At 29.0% G+C, this 23,874-nt stretch overlaps 2 protein-coding genes across 2 annotated transcripts; both read right to left on the reverse strand.

The window, feature by feature from the left end:
- Positions 1-1,331: 1,331 nt before the first annotated feature.
- On the reverse strand, positions 1,332-13,345 carry LOC107438224 (uncharacterized). The gene is made up of 2 exons (XM_016050486.3): positions 13,144-13,345; positions 1,332-2,402 (listed from the first exon to the last, which is right to left on the reverse strand). Exons 1-2 carry the CDS (start codon positions 13,202-13,204, stop codon positions 1,459-1,461), a joined length of 1,005 nt encoding a protein of 334 aa, XP_015905972.2. The 5' UTR covers positions 13,205-13,345; the 3' UTR covers positions 1,332-1,458.
- Positions 13,346-14,351: 1,006 nt separating this feature from the next.
- Positions 14,352-15,733, reverse strand: LOC139426211 (uncharacterized). The gene has a single exon (XM_071184132.1). It carries the CDS (start codon positions 15,633-15,635, stop codon positions 14,472-14,474), a length of 1,164 nt encoding a protein of 387 aa, XP_071040233.1. The 5' UTR covers positions 15,636-15,733; the 3' UTR covers positions 14,352-14,471.
- Positions 15,734-23,874: the final 8,141 nt, after the last annotated feature.

A 23,874-nucleotide genomic window follows, 5' to 3' on the forward strand; every position in this document is an offset into this window, starting at 1 on the left:
GTGTAAAATTATTTATAATTTATAGCTGGAGAAACTAATAAAAATCAATAAACAGCTGTTGCTGTCTAAAGCAGGTTTAAAATTCATTCAATGCATGGAAAATTACCCTGAGAAATTTTTATTAAATCTCTGGCTTTCTATGGAACTTGACAGCTACAATTTTTCAATTGTTTGATGCATCTAGGAAAAGATGAAGACAGAAGTATGCAGCCTGGTGAATATGTTGTTAGGAAATTTATTGATCCGTTTCTTTGTAAGGGAAGAAAATTCACAACGAAAATTTTTTTAAGGGCAAAAAAGATTTTTTATTGTTGTTAAAATACGGCTAAATTGAAGACTATTTCCTCAAATAGCAAGCCACAATTATCATATATTTTTCTTTAAATAATTTAGTATTGGATCAAGCATTATTACTATAAACTAATGTAAACCAAAAAAAATATTTACATCTTGAGTACTATACCTAACTAAGGAAGAATTTATTTACTTTATAACCCTAAATATCTTTTAGAAAGATAAGTTTATTTGGTAAATTTCAATTCAGTAGATGTGTTCTATCAAATAAGTCATGACAAAACAGTTTCCAGAGTATGGCCAATTAACTTTTTTTCTTATCAGATATGTCCGCATCATGAGTATTATACCTAACTGAGGAAGAGTTTATATAGTTTATAACCCTGAATATCTTTTGGAAAGATAAGTTTATTTAGTAAATTTAAATTCAGTCAATCGTTGATGTGTTCTATCAAATAAGCCGATTGTATATGACACAAGCGGTTTCCAGAATACATCCAGTTAGCCTTCTTTCCTTTCAGATATGAATTAAAGCGTATTTCCTGAAAATAAAGCTAACTGTTTCATAGAATTAAAAAAATACCATTTAAAGTACAGTAGAATGTTAGAAATAATAAAAATAACTTTTTGTAATGATATTAGAATTCAAAATCAAATATGTTTTCAAAATCAGAAATGTTGGTCGTGCTAGTTTTAATAAAAAATTTTCTTTCTTGAAGTTTTAACTATTTTTTTATCATTTATTTTATTGATGAAATTGACTTTCATTAACTATCAGTTCAAATTAATATTTGTTTTCTTATTTAAAGAAAAAAAAATATTTTTATTAAACTTTTTATCGTTTCTTACATTTTGTTTTAATAATTGTTTTTGAATGTAAGAGGAAATATTTAATTTTTAAATGAAATATTCTTTATATACTGTCTTCATTCTGCAAAAAGTGTCGCACGTAAGCTTTAAATTTGAAGCTTTTCATTAATTCAACAATGTATTAAAGAAATTGACTTTTTTTCGATGATATATTTTATTTAACTCAGTATTTTTAAAAACTTTATTTATGATTTATGCTGTTATTTTTTAAATTAACAACCGTGTTAGCACTACATGACTTAATTTTATTTATCTATTTCTAAATGCAATTAAATATACATGAAAACATGCATTTCACGGGTCTAAAGGCTGTGTGTATTCTGATCTTCTGTTCCTTTTTTTTATAAGGTAGTACACTAAACCTATCAAGAAGATTATAAATAGTGTAACTCCTATAACAATAATGGCTACTATTCCTGCAGGCATGGGTGGTTTAGGTGTTGGAGAAATCGTAGTCCCTTCTTCTGTAGAAGTAGGCTGTTCTGTAGTAGTAGGCTGTTCTGTAGTAGTAGGCTGTTCTGTAGAAGAGCTTTCGGTTGTGGGGAGTGAGCTAACGGTTGAAGATATTGGCTTTTCTGTAGTAGTAGACTGTTCTGTAGAAGAACCTTTGCTAGTGGGGGATGAGCTAACAGTTGAAGATATTGGCTTTTCTGTAGTAGTAGGCTGTTCTGTAGAAGAACCTTTGCTAGTGGGGGATGAGCTAACGGTTGAAGATATTGGCTTTTCTGTAGTAGTAGGCTGTTCTGTAGAAGAACCTTCGCTAGTGGGGGATGAGCTAACTGTTGAAGATATTGGCTTTTCCGTAGAAGAACCTTCCGTTGTAGAAGATGAGATAACGGTTGAAGATTTTGGCTTTTCTGTAGAACTTTTTATAGTGGGAGATGAGCTGTCGGTTGAAGAAGCTGGCCGTTCAGAAGAAGAATCCTCAGTTGCAGTTGAGTTATCTGTTGTAAAAGCTGTCCCATCTGTAATTGAATCCTTTGTTGCAGTTGAGTCTTCTTTTGTAGAAGTTGGCTCATCTGTAGGCAAATCTTTTGTGGAATATGAAGTATTTGTAGAAATTTTAGGTAATGGTGTTTCTGTAGAATCAGCTGTGTTAGTGGACAGAGAAACGCCTGTTTTTTCCAATCTTTCATCAGTGGAGTCATCTAATTGCAACTGACTTCGGTAATCATCATACAAGATGTTCAAGAAATTTTCTTCTCTGTAATCGTTCGGAAGAGACCCTTGATCTGAATCTGTTGAGAAAAAAAATTTAAATTTGTACTTCTCTCTCTCTCTTTTTAAATGTCTTAGTTAATTCTAAGAGTTACTGGCAGTGATTCGCCAATCAAAACAACAAATATATTGTTATTATACAAAATGTACATGTTTTAAAATATCTTTAATACTAGATTATTCTATTTTTCTTACTAAATTTAGTGGTACATAATTGAATTTCTGAAATATATTTCAATTATTATTTTTGAAGTTAAAGACATGGAAACTGACTGATGTAAATGGTACCTATGTCAGTTACCATCGTTTTTTTAAAAATATATTTTTTTAAAAGCCCAGTTCTGAAAGCCGGACTTTTTCGGGTTTTTTTTTCCTCAGAAATATTTTAAATTTTTATTCCTGGGTCCTAATTGAGATTGCAGAAAAATGTTTGTTTATTTCAAGTTAAATGTTTTGGTAACGATTTATCACTTCTGTTGCAATGTAACCAATTTTCGGTAGATTTTATATTGCAACGCTATTATTTTTATTTCTAATAGTAAATAGATTGTTACACAAAATTTTGAAAATTTTTGCGATTGACAAAAAATCCCAAATCTTCAATTGCATTAACACAGATTTAATTCCAGAATCTATAGGGATAAAATTTTAACTTTATCATTTTGCTCGGTTATCAATGCAGCTTAATACAGAAATTTGTTTTTTAAATTTCTACTAAACTTTGGTTACAATAAAATTAGTTAAATGTTTTGCGCCAAATAGATAATCTAGTAATATTGTACAAATATCTAATAACAGTTTTGTATTCATTATTTCATATTTTAAATTGAAATAATTAAAAAAATTTATGTTATTTATTATTTTTTTAACTGTTATAAATATTGCTTATAAAAAGTAAATTATAACTTATTTAATGTTTAATAATTGCAGAGCGGTTTGGATGTGAATCCTTTACCATATGTTCCTCATAAAATATTATGTAATAAGTTAATATTACAGGATTACTTTATAATAAAAGAATATTTAGTTTAAAGCAGGGTTCCCTTTTTGTCCTAATAGTCCTGTAATATGTATAGTTGCATTATTCTATGTGCTTTTGTTTTTGAAATCCTTTTTCAAAATTATTTAATTGAGAAAGTTTTGAACACGATTACAAATTTAAAATAATGTGAAAGAATATTGCCTAAGTGATAGTGGTTATTTTTTTAATGCAACAATACTATTAAAAATTTCGATAGACCTCAAACTGTTATCAGGGCCCGCGCTAAGCATTAGCCACTTCGCTAAGTGCGATAAAATCGTAAATTCGGCGAATAAAATTGTGTTTTGGCGAATAATTTTTTCCACTCGAAAAAATTATTCGATCGTCAAAATGAATTTTTCTAAACTAATCAGTATGAGCCGCGATGGCTCAGGGGATAGAGCGTTCGCCTTTCAATTAGATGAACCGGGGTTCGATCCCGGCGATGGCTGGTCGATAGAATTCCGCATCCAGCTAGCATCGACCACTGTGCTGACGTGAAATATCCTCAGTGGTAAACGGATCATGGGTTAGAGTACCCTTGCCGTCAGGCTAACCGTGGGAGGTTCTCGTGGCCTTCCTCTCCATGTAGCGCAAATGTGGGTTAGTTTCATCAAAAAGTCCTCCACGAAGGCAAATTTCTCCCAATACTCGATCCAGGAGTTCCCTTGTCTTCTGGATTGGGGTTCAAAATTACAAGGCTACGGAGTTGAACATTAATAGTCGTAAACACAAAAATTGGGTCGGCTGTTCAACGACGGTTATAAAATAAAATAAAACTAATCAGTATTTTTTATTCGAGTACAGTAATTTTCGGTAGATGCGACGCATAACCGATTAGAATTAGGTTCAAATAATATAAGCCTGAAACAAACTACTTTCTATGGGAAAAGAATTAATCTTAAAAAATTGTTAAGATTTGCTTTTGGCAAAGACTTTTCGAAAATTGACGAATACTTTTGATATTTGGATAGTTTACTGGCTAATAATTTGAAATCCTTAACGCGAGCCCTGGTTTTGAGTTGTTTAGTGCTCCATTTATAAAATAAAACGAAAATGTTGAAACATTTTGTTCTAAGTAATTCTGAAATTAAAAGGTAGTATTTTCGATAAGATTTCGTTTCTTATACCTAAGTAATGCAAATTATATATTAAAAAAAAAAAAAAAAAAAAAAAAAAAAAAAAAAAAAAANAAAAAAAAAAAAAAAAAAAAAAAAAAAAAAAAAAAAAAACATAAAACTAACTAAAAGTTTGTTATTTACCCTTTTTAAAGGTACAGGGGTTGAACAAAATAATCGAAACACTTCTATAGTGACTCATTTTTTTCTCCTTCTCCGATTTCTCAAGAAATACCTATTCATACGATTTCTCCTGATCATCAATAAAGTTTTTAGAGGTTTGAGAGACTTGCTATAAATTACGAATGGAATCTTTTTGAACACCCTATGCAAAAAATTACAGCTGTAAACTGGTATTGCATTTTTTAAACCATAAATTTTTTTTGAATAAAAATCTTGATTGCAACGATTTTTTGTATTTAACTAATTCTAAAGAAAAAAAAGTGGAACAATTATGGAGATTGAAGATTAATTAGTAGGGCCACATAGGGATAGGATTTAATTTTATGTGACACCGTTAACTAAAATCTTATGTAAGAATTCGAACATAACTTTTTTAGAATTAATTCTTTTAATGTACCCTTATGCATGAACCATTTAAATAATAGAAAAGCGAAAATCATTTGACCTTTGTTACCCAAAAAGTGTCTTGATGTATGAAGTAAGCATCCAGATGAGTAGATCTTTTTATTAAAATCTGATTCAAAGAATACTGATATGGAAATATTGTTCCACATTATTTATTGTTCCTGTTTATCAGGGTGTGTAGCCTAATTTTTCAGCAAAAAATAAGCACTCGAAAATATTTTTAAGCACTTTGAAAAATATCATAATTAGACAGGGTTGGCAAGTTTTTGACAATTGATGGTTTTATCCAATTTTATTTACAGTGACGAAGACGATGGTGAGTCACAAACGATGAAATTAACAAGAGAAATGAAAATTTTTTTATCGCAAATATAGAAAAAAAAAAATTGAGAATGTTTAGTTGGTCCCCGTAATCAACAAAAATTCGAGAGATTTTTCGATTCTATAACAGAGTGCGGAAAATGAAGCCTGAAATTGAGAATCTCTTGCAAAATGCACCAGGGTTGCAGATTAGAGTCAAAAATCCTTGACACTGAATCCAGCTCCGTTTACGCAAGTGCGGACCCTCAAGTATTTAATCAAACATGTAAAACAAATGGTGTTTTCATACACTACAGACCGGCGGTTCGCCGAAATAGATTGGGGTTGAATTAATTGTGAAAACGTTGAATAGGACAATGTCTTTTTGCATAATTTGTGGCGAAAATCAACATGGTAAAGAAAAATATCACATTTCGGAAAAGGGAAAATTAAGCACTTTTTAAAAACAAGGGCTTTTAAAAAACGAAAATAAGCACCTTTAAGCACTTTTAAAAAACGCTACGCACCCTGTTTATTTACTCCTAACTGGGAATAATCCATTGTGCAGCTCTAGTATGACGTAAATAAAATATCTACTCCTAACTCGGCTACAATACAGAGTAGAGAAAAAAAGTAGTGAAGTGTTTTTAAAAATTAAAATACAACTGATAAAAGCCCCAATCTACTAAGATAGTTATAAATGAGGCATTAGGTAGTAAAATGGTGCCTGCGTTAATTTCTAATTTTTATTCAATATTACTGATTTAAATATTTTAAACTTATGCACGGTGTTTTGTTAAGACCGCCTTTAATATGTATATTTCTAGAATTTTCAAAAAATGAAGACAGAAAAGTTTACACATTTAGAGTGGCAAATTAATATTTGGACGAAGAAAGTAAAAAACGCTTTTGAAATCTCACAAATCACCATAAAGGAAGGTGAGTGTACAGAACATCAAAATCTGATTGTATGAGGAAATGAAAAAAAACAGAAAAAGGGCGATGATTAGAAACAACTTCTAAGTATCATCAGACAATCAGTTTTGATATTCCACACACACTTTTATTTAGTGATTTGTTAGAATTAGAAAGTATTTTTGTTTGGGTTATTTAACACGATTACATAATTTCAGTTAAGATGAAATGTGTGGGCAGCTTTACTACTTCACCGCGTCTACCTTATGCAAATTTAGATGTTAAACCCCAAATTTCAGTTTTGATAGGGTAAAACAAATTATAACTATCGCTTATTTTTTTGTCTTAAAAAAATTATTTGCTCCGAAAAATTGCTTGCCTACTCGAAACTTATCAATAGCACTGGGGGGAATAAATTCTTCTTTGTTTTCTGTTACAAGAGATTTTTGAAAAGATCTTAGATATTTTCAAAAATCTCTGTTACGTCGCTGTTTTCAAATCTGCAATCGGTTTCTCTCTAACAAGCACTTATCATAATCATTTTCATAAAATCCGAGAAATAAAAAGATTTTTAAGTCAAAAAAGGAGTCTGTTACGTCGCCGTTTTCAAATCTGCAATCGGTTTCACTCTACAAGCACTTATCATAATCGTTTTCAGAAAATCCGAGAAATAAAAAGATCTTTAAGTTAGAAAAGGATTTTTAAGTTACGTTGCTGTTTTCAAATCTGCAATCGGTTTCTCTCTACAAGCACTTATCATAATCGTTTTCAGAAAATCCGAGAAGTAAAATGATTTTTAAGTTAAAAAAGGGGGAGAGGGGAGAAAGAACACAATTGCAGAAGAAAAAACACAAGGATAGAACAATCTTTCAAAAAAAGTGGAATTTTTTAAAGACGTTCGTCAAAAATGAATGATGATATTAGATTTTCTAACTTCAACGTAATCCGGGCTCAATTTGATATTTAAAAATAAAGAAAACAATGCAGAATTGTTTCAGTCTCGAATGATGGAAGAGTGAGAATGCTTAACTCCATTAAGTAAGTATTCAAACTAAATTATTCTGAACTAAAATTATCTAAAGGATATTTCACTAAGAATCACTGTTTTGTTTTATTTTTATTCTGAATGGTATGCTAAATATTTATTTTTCCATCTTGAGTTCATCACAGCATAGAATGTTACAAATTTCTATGCTGTTAAATATTCTTTAAAATTTGGTTAATTAGAATATAAATCAACAATTTATTTTTCATGGGCTAATGATAATTTTGGATTCTTAATTTTCATAGAAAAATACTTTACGACTTTTAATGTGTTTTATGTGTAAGATATCCCTTTCGTCTCTACTAGCATTTTGATTTGCAGAATTTTGATCTTGTCGATTTATGTTTAATAATAATAATTAAATACTATTTAACTATCTTTCCAATACATTATTTTTAATAATTAATAAATATGAATTAATTAAAAAAATGATTTAAAAACTTGTAGAACATTTTCATTCGTTGGTTAGAACCACAATTGTTATGATTAAAACCATATGAAATATATAATACATTAAGCATGATTTCGAACAAATATATGGCAAGCTTGAAATTTAAAAATAAGATTTAGAAACTTTGCTGAGTATTTCAAACTTCAATATTTTTTTAATAGATTTTCAAACGTGTATTACACATAAATGAATGAATGAAGATCTTACTTTTTTCTCTTTGTTGTATTATTGAAATATTATGATTTAAACAAATTAAACTTTATAAATTTAAACAAATAAAGCTCTTTATTTGTAGATTATTAAAAGGAAAAACATAATATGGTAAAATCTATAACTTGTTTCTAAAGACAGTTAAAAACAAAACTAGAAATCAGAAGCTAATTAGTTTTCGGATTAGGGTTTTTTTCATAATGATTACTGTCAAGGATTTAAAATTTTTGTAGCCATCAAATTTGTTTTGAATCCATTCATTTTTTTTAGAAATGAGTGATTTTTATACTTTAAAAATAATTTTCTTATTTGTATTTGTATTGTATAATTCCATTATTACATTTCTTTGCTTAAAAAAAAAAAAAAAATTGAAGAATTTGATCAAGCTCGGCCCAATATTTTCAAATTGAAGAGTTACTTTCCTTGTAGACCTCTGTGGACTACAATGGCAAATTGAACAAAAATGGCATAACTTGGCACTGCAATTGTAAGGAATGACATCTGTTTGAAGATGTTGTTTTTCAGCTACCTGAAATTGCGTGTGTTTGATCTCCTTCTCACCATTTCTCAACGATCGGGACGCCAGAGCATGTGTTGATAGAGAAAAATATGGAGTAATTGCTAATTTTTCCTGGAAAATATTAACGATATTGCTTATTACATCACTAATTTCGCTGAGTTATTTTAATTTTGACCGGAAATTCAAAGAGTTTAATTTCCGGTTGAGAGTTAAAGATTAATCTTCTTTCCAAGAATTATTAGCGATATTACTCAGAGTTAGTAATTTTCAAAAAGGAGTGTTGACATTTTATTGTAATGTAACAGAATTTCATAATTTCATTCAATATTTTTTTGTTAAATCTCTCAAATTTTCTGATGTTTTTATCATTATGCTTCCTTTAAAATAATTAGGTATTTTACAATATACGCAATTCTTAATTTTAGAAGCAGTTTTATTTTTTACGGCTAGTAATTAAAGATTATTAAAATCAGAAATATAAAATAATTGAAAATCCGAATAGATGCATGAAAAATTTAGTTTCATGATATTTCAATAATCATGAGAAAAATAGCAACAGATGCTTACTTCAGATGCTTATTCCAATTTATCTTTTGCGTGATTACCATATCTGACCCCGAAATCAGCTCAAGGTATCAGTTGCTTATTTTCCTGCATCGCAAAGTGGTGTTATTATGTTATTCGATATAGAATTTAGTGCAAATCTGTTCGAATACCTGGCCCAGTAAAAAATAGCCAAATGAACTTTTTTTTTTATTTCCTAGAGATCGGTGATTATCAAACACAATTGTTAATCTTTTAATATTTTTCAGTATCACCAATCAAATGCTCTAAGTTAATAATATAAGTCAAACACTCGATTAGTTTCGTATTTTTTTCTACAAACTTAACAGTTTATGGTTGAAAATTGTAATTTTTTGCACCAATAAGTTATATCAAAATAAAATAAAGTATTACATAAGAATATTACAGATACTTGGAATATATATATGCTTTATTAAAATGAAACGATTCTATAAAAATGACAGACAGACAGTTTTACTAATACGCTGTTTATATATTTTTATTATATTATATTATAGAATATAAAAGTTAAGTAATTTAAAAAGCTCTTATAAATTTCGAGAAGAAATATGCAAGGAATTTTTTGACAAAACAAAATGCTGATGTTTATTTTACAAATGTTTTATAAATTACGCAGGAGTCTACTATCAAAAAATGTGTTTAGAAACCATTGACTGATACTGATAGATTTTTAGGTGCTGATTTCAGGAGAAATGTCTATCAGGTACCATTTTTTCACAAACTGAAATTTTTGATTTCTGCAGCCTATTGTTATCTAAGAAAAGGGATAAGCATTTATTATACTGAGATAAGCAATTAGTCATTTTATACGCTAAATCTGGAGGTAATTAGGGTACTATGTTATGCAAATATGTGGTTTTCGATGGATTTTAGTTCAACATGGCTCCTTTTCGAGGAAGAAACTTTAATTTAAATATTCCTATCGAGATGATACAATACTTTATATGCCAGATTAAATTAAATACTTTAAAGTGATATAAAAAACTGTATACTTTACAATTCAAAATTTTGTCGAGTATTAATAAATAAAATAATAAAAAGCAATAAATATATACTGAAATTTATTTTTTGCATAGAATTTACGTTGGATAAACGAATTTTATAAGTAAGTGTAAGAATATTTCAATTCGTTTTAAAAGTTCTCGAGATATGGCGAAATACGCAAGAAGTAAAAATAACATTAAGGGATTCAAACTTCGCACAACTCTCCTGATCAAACTATGGAGACCATATGTTTCTCAGAATGTGGCTACCCCTATATTTTAGGGACAAGAATTCCGAATTCGTTGGAAAACGGGTATGTTTATTCAGAGATAGTACGATTTTGTGTCTGATTTTGTAACTTAAAATATCGTCTAGACCAGGGATGGCGAACCAATGGCACGCGTGCCATTTATGGCACGCGACACAATATTTTGGGCACTCCACTGATCACAATTGTTGTTACACTATGAATTGTTATTACACAAATGTTATGACACTATGAAGCATATGTAACAATTAAATTAAAATTCACAAAAAACAAACAAAATAATAAACAATTATTAATAAAAAAATTAAAACTAAAAAAACAATTAATAACAGTAAAAAACAAGCTAACAGTAAATAATCAGAGAAAAAAATCAACAGTCCTGCTTAAACTAACATCTCACAACCTAATATAAGTTATTGGTCATCTAATCTGCAACAACAGAAGTCACACTGATATCACTTTAAGTTGAATTACGTGTATCACTGAGACATTGCAAAATTTTTTTTTCTTTTTTCAATGTAAATAAAGAGTTTTGAGTTGATAGTATTTAGTATTATTATTTTCTCAATAATCACGAAGTCAGAATTATTTGACGGCACGTCTATGACCTCATTAAGCAATTTTTTAGAAAAAATGGCACGTTGGTGTATAGAGGTTCGCCACCCCTGGTCTAGACTAATTAATTAGCATATTTGAGCTCACCTTTTCTAGCCGTTAAGATTGAGTCCTAGAACGTGAAGATCCGATCATTAGATCAAAAATTATTCAGGATGGTCCTTTTTACAAAAAACTGTACAAAAGTAATCGATATGCTTAATTAAGTATAAGTAAAAGAAAACAAATTCTAAATTTTATGTATAAAACTTCTATGCTTACAGTTCCATTAACTTAGTTTTGATATTACAATTTATTCAAGTCCAGTGTGTGAAAAATCCTTATGGGACTGAATTGGCTAACATAATTGCTCACCAAACAATGTGAAAATCCTTCATTAAATTGCGAACACTTTTTCACAATTGAAGTTTTACTGGGCTGAGAATTAATTTCAGGTACGATATTTGCCGATGGATTTTTCCTTTGATTTTTAAATTATATGAAATGGTTATAAAATAGTATAGGTTAAATTAAACATGGAAGGGTAATTTAAATATAAATTAAAATTTCAAGTAAATCTATGAAAAAAGGATTTGAAATTGTCAAATTTTAACGGGGAATTATCGATTTACCAATCTTTATTCAATCTTTAACACTTAGTCAGGCGATTTTAGTCAGGCGATTTCATTTGCCGATAGATTTTTCTTTAGATTTTTACATTTTCATAAATTAGCTAAAATAGTATGGGTTAAATTAAACATAAAATGTTAATTAAAATATAAATTAAAATTTCAAGTAAATCAATGATACAATTATCTGAAATAGTAAAAGTTTAAAGGTGAATCATCGAAATTCAATCTGTAACTCTTAGTCAGCCGACGTAACTTCATTTTCATAATGTGCGAACTGACTCAAGGTACGTTATTTGCCGATAGATTTTTCCTCAGATTTTTAAATTTTCATAAATTGGCTGTAAAATAGTAGAGGTTAAATTAAACAAGAAAAGTTAATTGAAATATAAATTAAAATTCCAAGTAAATCAATGATACAATTATCTGAAATAGTAACAGTTTAAAGGTGAGTCATCGAAATTCAATCTTTAACTCTTAGTCAACCGACATAATGTGCGTACTGACTCAAGAAAAAGAGTTATTTATTTGTCTTTGCACGAGGATTTTCTATGTTTGTGTGAATGATATTTTTTCTGTTATTTATCATGTTAGTAAATAACTACTGTTGCTATATTTCCAATGCTAATATAGGTTTTTATATAGTATGGTGGACTCTATGTTTGATTCTCACAAGTCCGAACTCAACAGTCAAAAGGATGAAAATTCTAAACATGCTTTTAATCCTCTTTATTTAGTTTTCACAAGCAAACTGATGGATATTTCCTCGATTTGACAGTATCTTTCGATACCTGTTAAATACAAAGTCTCCACCCAACCACAATATTAGATATAAAGCGTGCTGTATTTTAGAATATCTATCATTATTATTTAGAATATCACAAAATCATGCTAATACAATTAACAAGTTAACAGTTAGCAGTTTTTGATAACATACAACATATAACATACAAGTTAACAGTTTTTGATAGGTAAATAAATAGTATATAGCTGCATGGTTTTAGATTTTTGATAAATATCTTCGTTTTTAGGCAGTTAACGTTAAAATAATTTTTTAGCGATATCCAAATCAGTTTTCATCCGTTTAAAATGTACGAAAATTAGATTTTAAAACATCTAAAAACTGAGAAACGTGTAGTTTTAAATTAATTACTCAAAACCTCAAATCGGATAATTTTATTGCTTTAAAGTTTGGAGTAAAAATTCATCGAAATTCTAAAAGTAAACAAGTGCTATTTCTTCTTAACTAATAGTGCAACTTTGCTATTTTCTGCCTTTATGAAAAGATATTTTGCAGTTTAATAATACTATATCATAAAAAATTTTGCTAAGTACAAAAAAAAAATCAAGAAAACACAAATTAGAAATTTAACCTAGAACCCAAGATGTTGAGGGTAAATGATTCTTAATCAAATGATAATAATACGTTTTTACGTCTTCAAAAATACCATCTATGAATAAATAGTTAAATTTAAGCAAAAATACTTAAGAAATATATGAATTGTACAGAGCACTTCAATCAACGATACTTACCAGAGAAAACAGTAACAAAAAGAATGCAAAACCAAATACAATTTCTCAAATATACCTGCATGTTTCAATTTGAAAATTTAAAATTTGATTTAGATTTCCACTTATTGGTTTGTAGATAGACTAGAAAATGATAAGGCAAGTTATTTATTATCACCGAAAAACATACGCTTGACTTTCAACTAATAACTTGTCGGTATTCAATGTTTATTCTTAAGTTTTGTTAGTTTTTTTTTAAAGGCAAGTATCTATAGCAACTCTGATAGCGAAGAGAAATCGTTTTATGACTTATAAAAATTCTAAATCAAAGATAACACATTATTATTTTCTGAGAAACTATTTGCATAATGTTTTATGAGAAGTACCAATGATCATGAAATTTTACTTCCCGAATATTTGATAAAATTTCTTTAAGGGGAAATTCCCTTTAAAAGAGTTTTTTTTTTTAAAAAATTTTTCATATGCTAAGGACAAATGGCGCATTTATAGATTTGAAATTTATCATAAAGGCAGATGTGGTATCGCCATTTTACTCTTATCCAACTTTCGATTTGCTGATAAAGATTTTTGATATCGAATTTTTGAAAGCCAATATCTTTTTTAAATAAAAAACTTAGCGGGCATTTATTAATCATTGAAATAACATAAAGTGGACGTCTCAATATGTTTACTGTATCAGAATTAAATAAATAATTCCGAGAAACTGAAGCGGTAAGATATTACTTTATTAATAAAAACACCATTCGCTTCAAAAATATATGAATAGGAAATAACAGTCCACATGCCTTAAGCGCTCAAAAATAGACGTCCATTTTCAAGAATTGCCAGGAGTGAATAAGAAGAAACAAAAGTGATTTGAAATACGAAACGTAAAGTTGCCAGGGTAAATGAAAAAATAAAGGGGAGAAGCAAAACTAGAAAAATCAAGTAGCCGAGAAGGGCAAATTAGGGTAAACTGTATTTCCGCACGCTATCAAGAGGTCGTAAGGATTTAATGTCGTTAACAAGGGAATCAGCATTCATATGAATACAGCAAGAATATAGGACATCAAGATGAGCTGATGGGACTGGAGTCATCAGTCTCAGTCATATCAGCTCATCATCAGCAATTATAAAATAGTTCTGATACCACTTTCGTGTCGTACCCTGATTATAGCCCCTCGGAAAATGTCACTTATCTGGTTCATCCACTCAGTTCTTCAAATATAAAACTATTCAAATTTTATTTATTCATTTATTTTTTTTTAAAGAGTAGATTTATTTATCGAAACGTGAAAGGATAATTTTACACGAATTCATTCCATTATTATTTTTTTTAAAAAGGAGTACATTTATTTATCGAAATGTGAAAGAATAATTCCATATGAAATCATACTGCCAGCAGCTTTTTGAATAAAATTTGGCGTAAAACTAAAAATATTCCATCCTGTTATAATGACTCTTTTGGGAAAGTCGTTTGCTAGGGTTAATAGTAGATTTCTCTGTTTTTCATTGTCGAATTTCGTTAATGCAACAAGGTTGTAAACACCATTTTTAACTTTTAAAGCCTCTTTATGAACATTAACCGCATATACACTGCACACATAAAATGCCGTTAAGAACACTCCTAACAAAATACTCTGTGGCAAAGCAACGATTAATTCCAATCTCTCTCTTCTTATCCTCAGCAGAAATGTTGTAACCGTGAATATCGAAGAAGTCATATAACCAAATAAAAGAAGTATTAAAAGTGACAAGGCGTTCTCAAATTGTTCCACGCCGTTGATTATATTATTAGAATACTTCTGGTAGTACATGATAAGTGTTACTGATTTGTTTATATCTTGTAGAGCTGCTGAAAATTTGACCAGAATATCTCTTAGAGTCCCTAAAGTATAACAGCAGAGCACCACTACAAATCCCGGTAAGAGGTATTCTTGGTTTAGGCACACTAAATCGGAAATTAGAAGGACTAGGCAGTTTTGCCAGTGCTTCTGCGCTTTCCAACCGAAAAAATTTCCTTGCACCATTAGAGCTGATTCAGAACTAGAACGGCAGATGGTAAATGTTAGTGCGAAAAATGTTACAGGAATTATAAAACAAATGCAAAATCCAGATAGCAGTTGAGTGCGTTTTTTGAAAGTTCTGTTTGGTTGCAGCTCATAACTCGTCCCCAGCAGTCTTATCAACAAAGAAAATATCTCTTTTCTTTTGTGCAGAAGAACAATGCGAATTACCGAACTGAAAAAATCTGTCATAAATACCGTGAATGTCAATCCTAGCGGTAAGACGGAAAAGTATTTGATTAATTTCAGCAAATCAATGGTTACGTAAGCAAAAAATATCATTGTAGATGTATATTCGAAAATCACTCTTCTCAATTCTCTACATTTTGATTTTTCTTTGAAAGAAGGAAATACGTACGCCACAGACAGAAAGACTTTTGTGATGAAACGTAAATCAAGTAGTTCGGGTCTAGATTGAAGAAAATCTTCATTCGAAGTTTCACGAGTCATCCTGGGAGAGAAGGGTCTTATATAAGGGTAGCAGTAAATAAGGTCTTTATTAAGAAACGTAAGTCAACTTATTTGGGTCTAGATTGAGAACAGTCTTGTTTAAATGTTCTTGAATTACTCATATTGCAATGGCTGCTTTGAGCTGTTTTCCTGATTTAATCATCTGTAAGTGACTTCTTGGTGATAAAAGGTTTCAAATGATACCAAAAAATAAGATCTTTGCATTGAAACCTAATTCAATTCAATCTAGCCTTGAATGAAAACTGGCTTATTTAAAAGTTCTTATTTAAAAGTTCTGAAACTGACTTCTTGGAGAGAAAAGTTTACATATCATATCAAAAAATAAGATCTTTGCAATGAAACTTCAATCAATTCCTTTCTGGTCTAGATTGATAACTGGCTTATTTAAAATTTCCTGATTTACTCTTATATAACTGACTTCTTGGAGAGAAAAGTTTACATATGATACCAAAAAATAAAATCTTTGCAACGAAACCTAAATCAATTCAATCCAGCCTTGAATGAAAACTTACTTATTTAAAAGTTCCTGATTTACTGATCTGAAACTGACTTCTTGGAGAGAAAAGTATACATATCATATCAAAAAATAAGATCTTTGCAATGAAACTTCAATCAATTCCTTCTGGTCTAGATTGATAACTGGCTTATTTAAAATTTCCTGATTTACTCTTATATAACTGACTTCTTGGAGAGAAAAGTTTACATATGATACCAAAAAATAAGATCTTTGCAATGAAACCTAAATCAATTCAATCCAGCCTTGAATGAAAACTTACTTATTTAAAAGTTCCTGATTTACTGATCTGAAACTGACTTCTTGGAGAGAGAAGTTTACACATCATACCAAAAAATAAGATCCTTGCAATGAAACTTCAATCAATTCCTTCTGGTCTAGATTGATAACTGGCTTATTTAAAATTTCCTGATTTACTCTTATATAACTGACTTCTTGGCTAGAAAAGTTTACATATGATACCAAAAAATAAGATCTTTGCAATGAAACCTAAATCAATTCAATCCAGCCTTGAATGAAAACTTACTTATTTAAAAGTTCCTGATTTACTGATCTGAAACTGACCTCTTGGAGAGAAAAGTTTACACATCATACCAAAAAATAAGATCCTTGCAATGAAATTTCAATCAATTCCTTCTGGTCTAGATTAATAACTGGCTTATTTAAAATTTCCTGATTTACTCTTATATAACTGACTTCTTGGAGAGAAAAGTTTACATATGATACCAAAAAAGAAGATCTTTGCAATGAAACGTAAATCAATTCATTCGGGTTTAGATTGAAAACAGTCTTGTTTTAAAATTTTCGAATTATTGCTCTTGAAATGACTTCTTGGATTGAAAAAATTGCATACATGATATAAAAAATAAGGCTTTCGTCATAAAACGGGTTGACACAGCAGACCATCTTGTTTGAGAGTTTTTGAATTAACTCATCTTAAAATGACTTCTAGGATAAGAAAAAGGAAGCGTTTTTTAAATTATCTAATTCAGGTTGATAGTACTGACTGTTTTGTTTTTCCAGAATTGCCTTGAAATGTCTTATCTTGAAAATAAAATTCACATGATTCAATGAAACGTAAATAAACTAATTCAGATCTAGATTAAAGGTTGCTGTCTAGTTTGCAAGTTTCTGGAATATTAATTTTTAAATGCATCCTTGAAGCGCTAAAAAAACATACGACTTAGAAAATAAGAAAAAAAAAAGAAGTGATTCAGATTAGAAACTGTCTCGCTGAATTACACATTTCGACAATGACAAAAAATGAATTTTTGAGAAGAAGGAAACGCACATAATTCAGAAAATAAGGCTTTTATAATTTAAAATATTCTGCTTTAAATTAAAAATTATCTTTTTTGATAATAATTCCTGAATTATCCATTCATCTTGAAAAGTCTTCTTGAAGAGAAGAAATACACATAATGAAGAAAATGAGGATTTTTGTAATGCAATAACTTAAGTAAACTACAGAAGTTTGGATTAAAAACTTCTCTTGTTTAAATGTTCCTGAATTTACACATTCTGAAACGAAATAATTTTTAAAAAAAATAATAATTTAAATCAGCAATTAATTCTTTACTTTTACCAGATGGTATTTCTGCAACTAGGCAAAGTTGTATCAATATAAGACTCTAATACTTTGCTATTACTTATGCCAGAATAAAACAGCAGTCAATTAAATGGAAATATCCCTCATATGATATTAATATTTCTATTCATATATTTTGATCGATTACATTGTGCTATGTTTCGTATCGATCTATAATATAAATAAAGGATTGTTCGTGTCTTCACAAGGTAAATATATGGATAGTAATTTCTTAGCATTGTATATGTTGTCGCAACTTTTGACCTTTTGCACTTCCACTGATAAGCAGGTCTACCAATATTACCCTTTTTGCAAATTTTTTTAAAGAGTTTTCGGCAATAAAAGCCTAAAATTTTCAGAATTTTTTTAATTTTGGAATCTTAACCACAGAAGAATAATAACAAAGTGGATTTCATAGAAACTTTGAAGGAAAAGAAAAGAAAAATTCATTAAAACATAAACTTAGCTACCACTAGAAGAAATTTTTTCAAAAAAAGGGGAAAGTTGACAGTTCTGTATACGGTGTCATTCAAAAATCATCACTTTGAAATTTAAAAGTTTTGTATCTTAATATTCCATTACCACGTTATTAGTTGTTATTAGGGTATAATTTCATTTTCAAAATCAAAAGCAAATATCGCGATAAAAGTGTAGTTGTTGTTGTGATAAAAATGTGATTTTTATTGCAACACTTTATGTGATGGGGATAATTTAACATCAACATTGCTGTGTGACTTATTGCAATAAAACGATCACTGAATGGTAAATATTAAATATTTTTACTCGTATAAAAGTTTAAGTACTCAGATACGCGATTCCAAATACGTTGGTCTTAATGCATCTTATTTAAAAAATTGTATTTAAAATAAATTTTTCTTAAAAACAATGTAGAAATTGCAGGACTGGAAGAAAGATAACGAACAGTAGCAGCTGCCGAGAAAATGATTAGAAAATGACGTTGATTTACGACGGTATAGTTGCGAATTGAGAATGTTAAAAGTGATTAGTCAAATTTGAAAATTAATGTGTCGTTAACATCGTATTAAAAATATCGTTATTTGAAAAACCACATGAAAAAGACTAAAAACGAGAAATAACTGATGAAAAAATGGTGTGTATTAACGATGGAATAGTTGCGAATAAAGCGAGTCAAAAAGTGATTATTCAAACTCAAAATTCGAGTGTCGAAATAAGATTGTATAAAAAATAGTGGAATTTTATTGACTATTTGAAAATGCCGTAAAAACGAAAAATATCTGAAATAAGTGCTGAGAAAACGATCAGAGTACGAATTGGATTAATGACGGAATAGAAGTGAATCATGCTTATCAAAAAGTGATTACTCAAAGTGGAGATCACCGAAAAACGATTGTAAACGAAGAATATTGAACATATGATCAAAAGCAAAAAACGATGAGGATTTATGACGGAATAGTTGTTAATAGAGAGCGTCAAGAAGTGATAACTCTAATTCGAAATTCGTCTGTCGTATTAAAAATAGCAAATTTGAAGAAGAAAAAAAACGTGAAAAAACGATTGAAAATTCAGATCATCATAAGTTACTAGCAATTTTTACTATTGCCTTTTCCTGTAATTAGCAATTGGATTTTTCCTGCGAGCAATTTGCTACTTGCTAGTCGACGAAATCGCATCCTGGTTATTATGTAGCAAAATTGCATCGTATATTTTTCCATCAAAATAAAATATCCTCATTTTTATTTCTATATTCAAATTTATTCGATTAAACATTATAAAAGCAACATTTTATGAAGTATTAGGAGTTCCAGCTCTGCCAATTATACGGAAAATAAAAATAACAGAGTACGAACATTTCATTTCTTTCAGTTTTTCAGGCAAAATAAACTATCCGCATTACTTATTTATGTACCTAACTCACTATTAATTTCAATGTAATTTAATTCAGCATTATGATGGCATCATTTTATAAAGTATTAAAACTTCCAGCTATGCTAATTATACGGTAAACAAAAATAACTGAGAGTCAGAATATTTTATTTCCTTCTGTTTTTCAGGCAAAATAAATCCTCATTACATATTTATGTACCTAACTCATTATTAATTACAATTTTATTTAATTCAGCATTATGATGGCATCATTTTATAAAGTATAATAAGAGTTCCAGCTCTGCTAATTTTACGGAAAACAAAAATAACTAAGAGTCAGAATATTTCATCTCCTCCTGTTTTTCATGCAAAATAAATACTCATTACTTATTTATGTACATACCTAACTCATTATTAATTACAATTTAATTTAATTCAGCATTATGAGGGCATTATTTTATAAAGTAATAAGACTTCCAGCTCTGCTAATTATACGGAAAACGAAAATAAGTGAGAGTAAGAATATTTTATTTCCTTCTGTTTTTCAGGCAAAATAAATCCCCATTACTTATGTTCCTAACTCATTATTAATTCCAATTCAATTTAATTCAGCATCATCAATTTATTAAGTAATAAGAGTTCCAGCTCTGCTAATTATGCGGAAGAGAAAAATAACTGAAAGTCAGAATATTTCATTTCCTTGTATTTTTCAGGCAAAATAAATCCTAATTATTTATTTCTGTACCTAACTCATTATTAATTCAAACTTAATTTAATTGAGCATTGCAATAGCGCTTTTTATAAAGTGTTCCAGCTCTACTTATTATGCAGAATTGGAAAGAAATGAGTAAGAAAGCTCATTTCCTTCCAATTCTCTTTAACAGCAGACCAGCAATACTTATTACTTTATAAAACGCTGCTATTATAATGCTCAATTAAATTAAATTTGAATTAATAATGAGTTTGGTAAAGAAATAAGTACTGACAGGGGAATTTTTTTTCTCCAACTTTTCGTTATTGGCCAGTCAGCATTTTTCCTCTAGGCATTGTTTTATATTCATTCTCACCAGTTGCAACCGCGCCCCATTTGCTCTGATGACCACAGCATCGCGTTAATAATGCGAAGGGTGGCTGTTACACTTGACATTATAACACTTGTAACACTGGTTCATGAGGGCTATTGTTACAAGTCTTAACACGATGTATAATTTTTAACAGTGTTCGTTATTGTGGCTCACCTATGTAATATTTCACTGATGAGTTAAATAATTGGTATCTGGAGTATTAATGTAATTAGTAATCTCGATAAACAGATTTATATACTCGTTTTTCCCTAGTTGCTGGCAAAAATACATTTGAACTCAAAATGGAGGTTTACTGTCGTTACCAAACTTAAAAAAAATTTGAAAATATTGGGAGTTTATTCATTATATTATTTCATTTTAATGAAATTATTTTTAAAAAAAATAATTACTTTTTTTCTACATGATAAAGAACTAACAAGAATCGAGTTNAATTTAACTCAAAATTATGATGGCATCATTTTATAAAGTAATAAGAGTTCCAGCTCTGCTAATTATACGGAAAATAAAAATAACTGAGAGTCAGAATATTTCATTTCCTTCTGTTTTTCGGGCAAAATAAACTATCTTGGTTACTTATTTATGTACCTAACTCATTAATAATCTCAATAAACTCATCTAACTCAAAATAAATCACCATTGCTTATTTCTGTACCTAACTCATTATTAATTCAAATTTAATTTAATTGAGCATTGTTACAGCGCTTTTCATAAAGTGTTCCAGCTCTACTTATTATGCAGAATTGGAAGGAAATGAGGAGGAATAACTCATTTCCTTGCAATTTACTTTAACAGCAGACCAGCAATACTTATTACTTTATAAAACGCTGCAATTATAATAAATTTGAATTAATAATGAGTTTGGTATAGAAATAAGTACTAACAGAGGAAGGTTTATTTTTCAACTTTTCTTCATGGGTCAGTCAGCATTTTTAGGCATTATTTTATATTTATTCTCACCAATTGCAAGCTCGGCCCATTTGCTCTGATGGTCACAGCGTCGCGCTAATAATGCGAAGGGTGACTGTTACACTTGACATGATAACACTTGTAACTCTGGTCAATGAGGGCCAATGTTACAAGTGTTAACACGATGCATAATTTTTGACAGTGTTCGTTATTGTGGCTCACCTATGTACTATTTCACTGATGACTTAAATAATTAGTATGTGGAGTATTAATGTAATTAGTAATCTAGATAAACGGATTTATATGCTCGTTTTTCCCTAGTTACACACAAAAATACATTGGACCTCAAATCGAGGTTTACTGTCATTACCAAACTTAAAAAGATGTGAAAATATTGGGAGTTTATTCATTATATTATTTCATTTTAATGAAATAGATTTTTTAAAAAAATAATTACTTTTTTTCTACATGATAAAGAACGAACAAGAATCGCGTTAATGTAGTATGCATGAATTTTTGCCGATATAAGAATAATTTAATTTCGATATTATATTCATTTAATATAAAGTTAATCTTAAATTGTGTTGCAAGAATTTCTTACAAAATATTTGCACAAAGCAGATGAAAAGTCAATGGTTTATTTTCATTCAAAAACAACCGACTTTTCTCACTAATAAACTAATATGCACTTAGGAATTTATCTAATAAAGAACATATACGCTGACTATCAAAGCGCATAAGAAAACTAGTTAAGAAAACATTTTTCTATGATTACTGATAATGAAGTTATGGTTGTTTGAATTATTTGGTTGTTATGAATTATTCTTCAAGAAATACTCCTATTCTGATATTACAATACGTTCATGGTACTCACAATTAGTCTTGATGTTCTTTATCAAAAAGCAAATCTAATTATTGTAATGAAAATCGATTTTTTTTTTCATTTTCAGTAGTTGCACTGTTCTTGTTAATTAAAGACAAACTAGATACATAAAAAAGCCCTTGAAGTAATATTGGTAATAATTTCTAATCAAATGAAACATGAAGGCATGAAATGCTTATTATTCGTGGTTTCTATAGCCTCTCTAGAATAATTCGAGTGTTGTAAATTAACATTATTTATATGGTAATGTGAAAAGTTTGGGTGTTATGACTTATCTTTTTTATTACAAACACAGAACTGAAACGCCATTCTGGTAAATTTTATTAGGATGCATCCGTGTGTGCTATGCAAGACAATGTCTTATAATTCTTTAATGATCTTTGCGAATCAATTTTTTTCTTCAAAATAATCAGTGAAAGAAAAAAATTCAATATGCATGGTATTTATGCGCTAGTGATCGTTTAATGTATTTTTGAATAATTTAAAAAGGTATAGTAATATTAGACATAACATCTTATGAAAGGTCAGTTTAAATTTTTATATTAATAATATTATTATTTAAAATTGTTTAAGAAATCATTCAATATTTCGAAATACAATGAACATTTTTGAAAATTAAATTCAGGAAAATTACTTCACAAAAACTGTATTCATAGATTTCTTTTTAGAGAAGTATTCTACTTTGTTCCGCATGTGCACTCGTCTTTTATGCTAAGCTCTTGTGATGGTCAATGAAGTGCTTGACAATGCTGTAAGAGTAAAAAGGTTGGGCAACTGAATACAGAACAATATTTCAAGGAAAAATCAATTAATTATCCTAGATACAGATTTCTACTAATTAATAATACTACACTATTCTATAATTAATTACTTTTGCAGTACTTTTTTCATGCAAATTCGTGTGAAGAGAACTATAAAACAGAACTCAAATCTCTGACAATTACTGCCAAAAATACGAGTATACCGAGAAATTAAATATCAAACAATAACTTTATAGAAAATACTTTATATTTGGATTGTTCTTTTGAAAGTATACTACTTAATTGCGTATGTGTACCCTTCTCTTTCGCAAAGATTTAAAGGAAAAGAAGAAAAAAGGTTGAAAATCGTGTAAAATGTGATTATGAATGTCAAAATGATACAATTGAGTATTTTTTAATGTGTATTCTTTGCCAATGTCGAAACAAAGCGAACTAAAAATCATGGAACTTAAAACACAAATTGTCAAAAACACAAATATGACGAAATTGGAAAATAAATATACAACTTTGCTTTTGATTAGAAAAAAAATTATGTTAAATTTTGAAATCCAGGAAAAATGTAATGAAATTTTGAGAAATTAAATGTAAAGCATATATTCAATGAAAAGGAATTCGCATATTTATATTACGAAAACA

Source organism: Parasteatoda tepidariorum, chromosome 8 (genome assembly GCF_043381705.1).
Source record: "Parasteatoda tepidariorum isolate YZ-2023 chromosome 8, CAS_Ptep_4.0, whole genome shotgun sequence".
Taxonomy (NCBI): Eukaryota; Metazoa; Arthropoda; class Arachnida; order Araneae; family Theridiidae; genus Parasteatoda; species Parasteatoda tepidariorum.

Bases quoted from the DNA above. Each gene is read 5' to 3' on its own strand.
- LOC107438224 (XM_016050486.3), bottom strand. From the start codon at position 13,204: ATGCAGGTATATTTGAGAAATTGTATTTGGTTTTGCATTCTTTTTGTT. The intron at 2,403-13,143 runs GTAAGTATCGTT...TTTTCTCAACAG, and splicing joins TTTTGTTACTGTTTTCTCTG to ATTCAGATCAAGGGTCTCTT.
- LOC139426211 (XM_071184132.1), bottom strand. From the start codon at position 15,635: ATGACTCGTGAAACTTCGAATGAAGATTTTCTTCAATCTAGACCCGAA.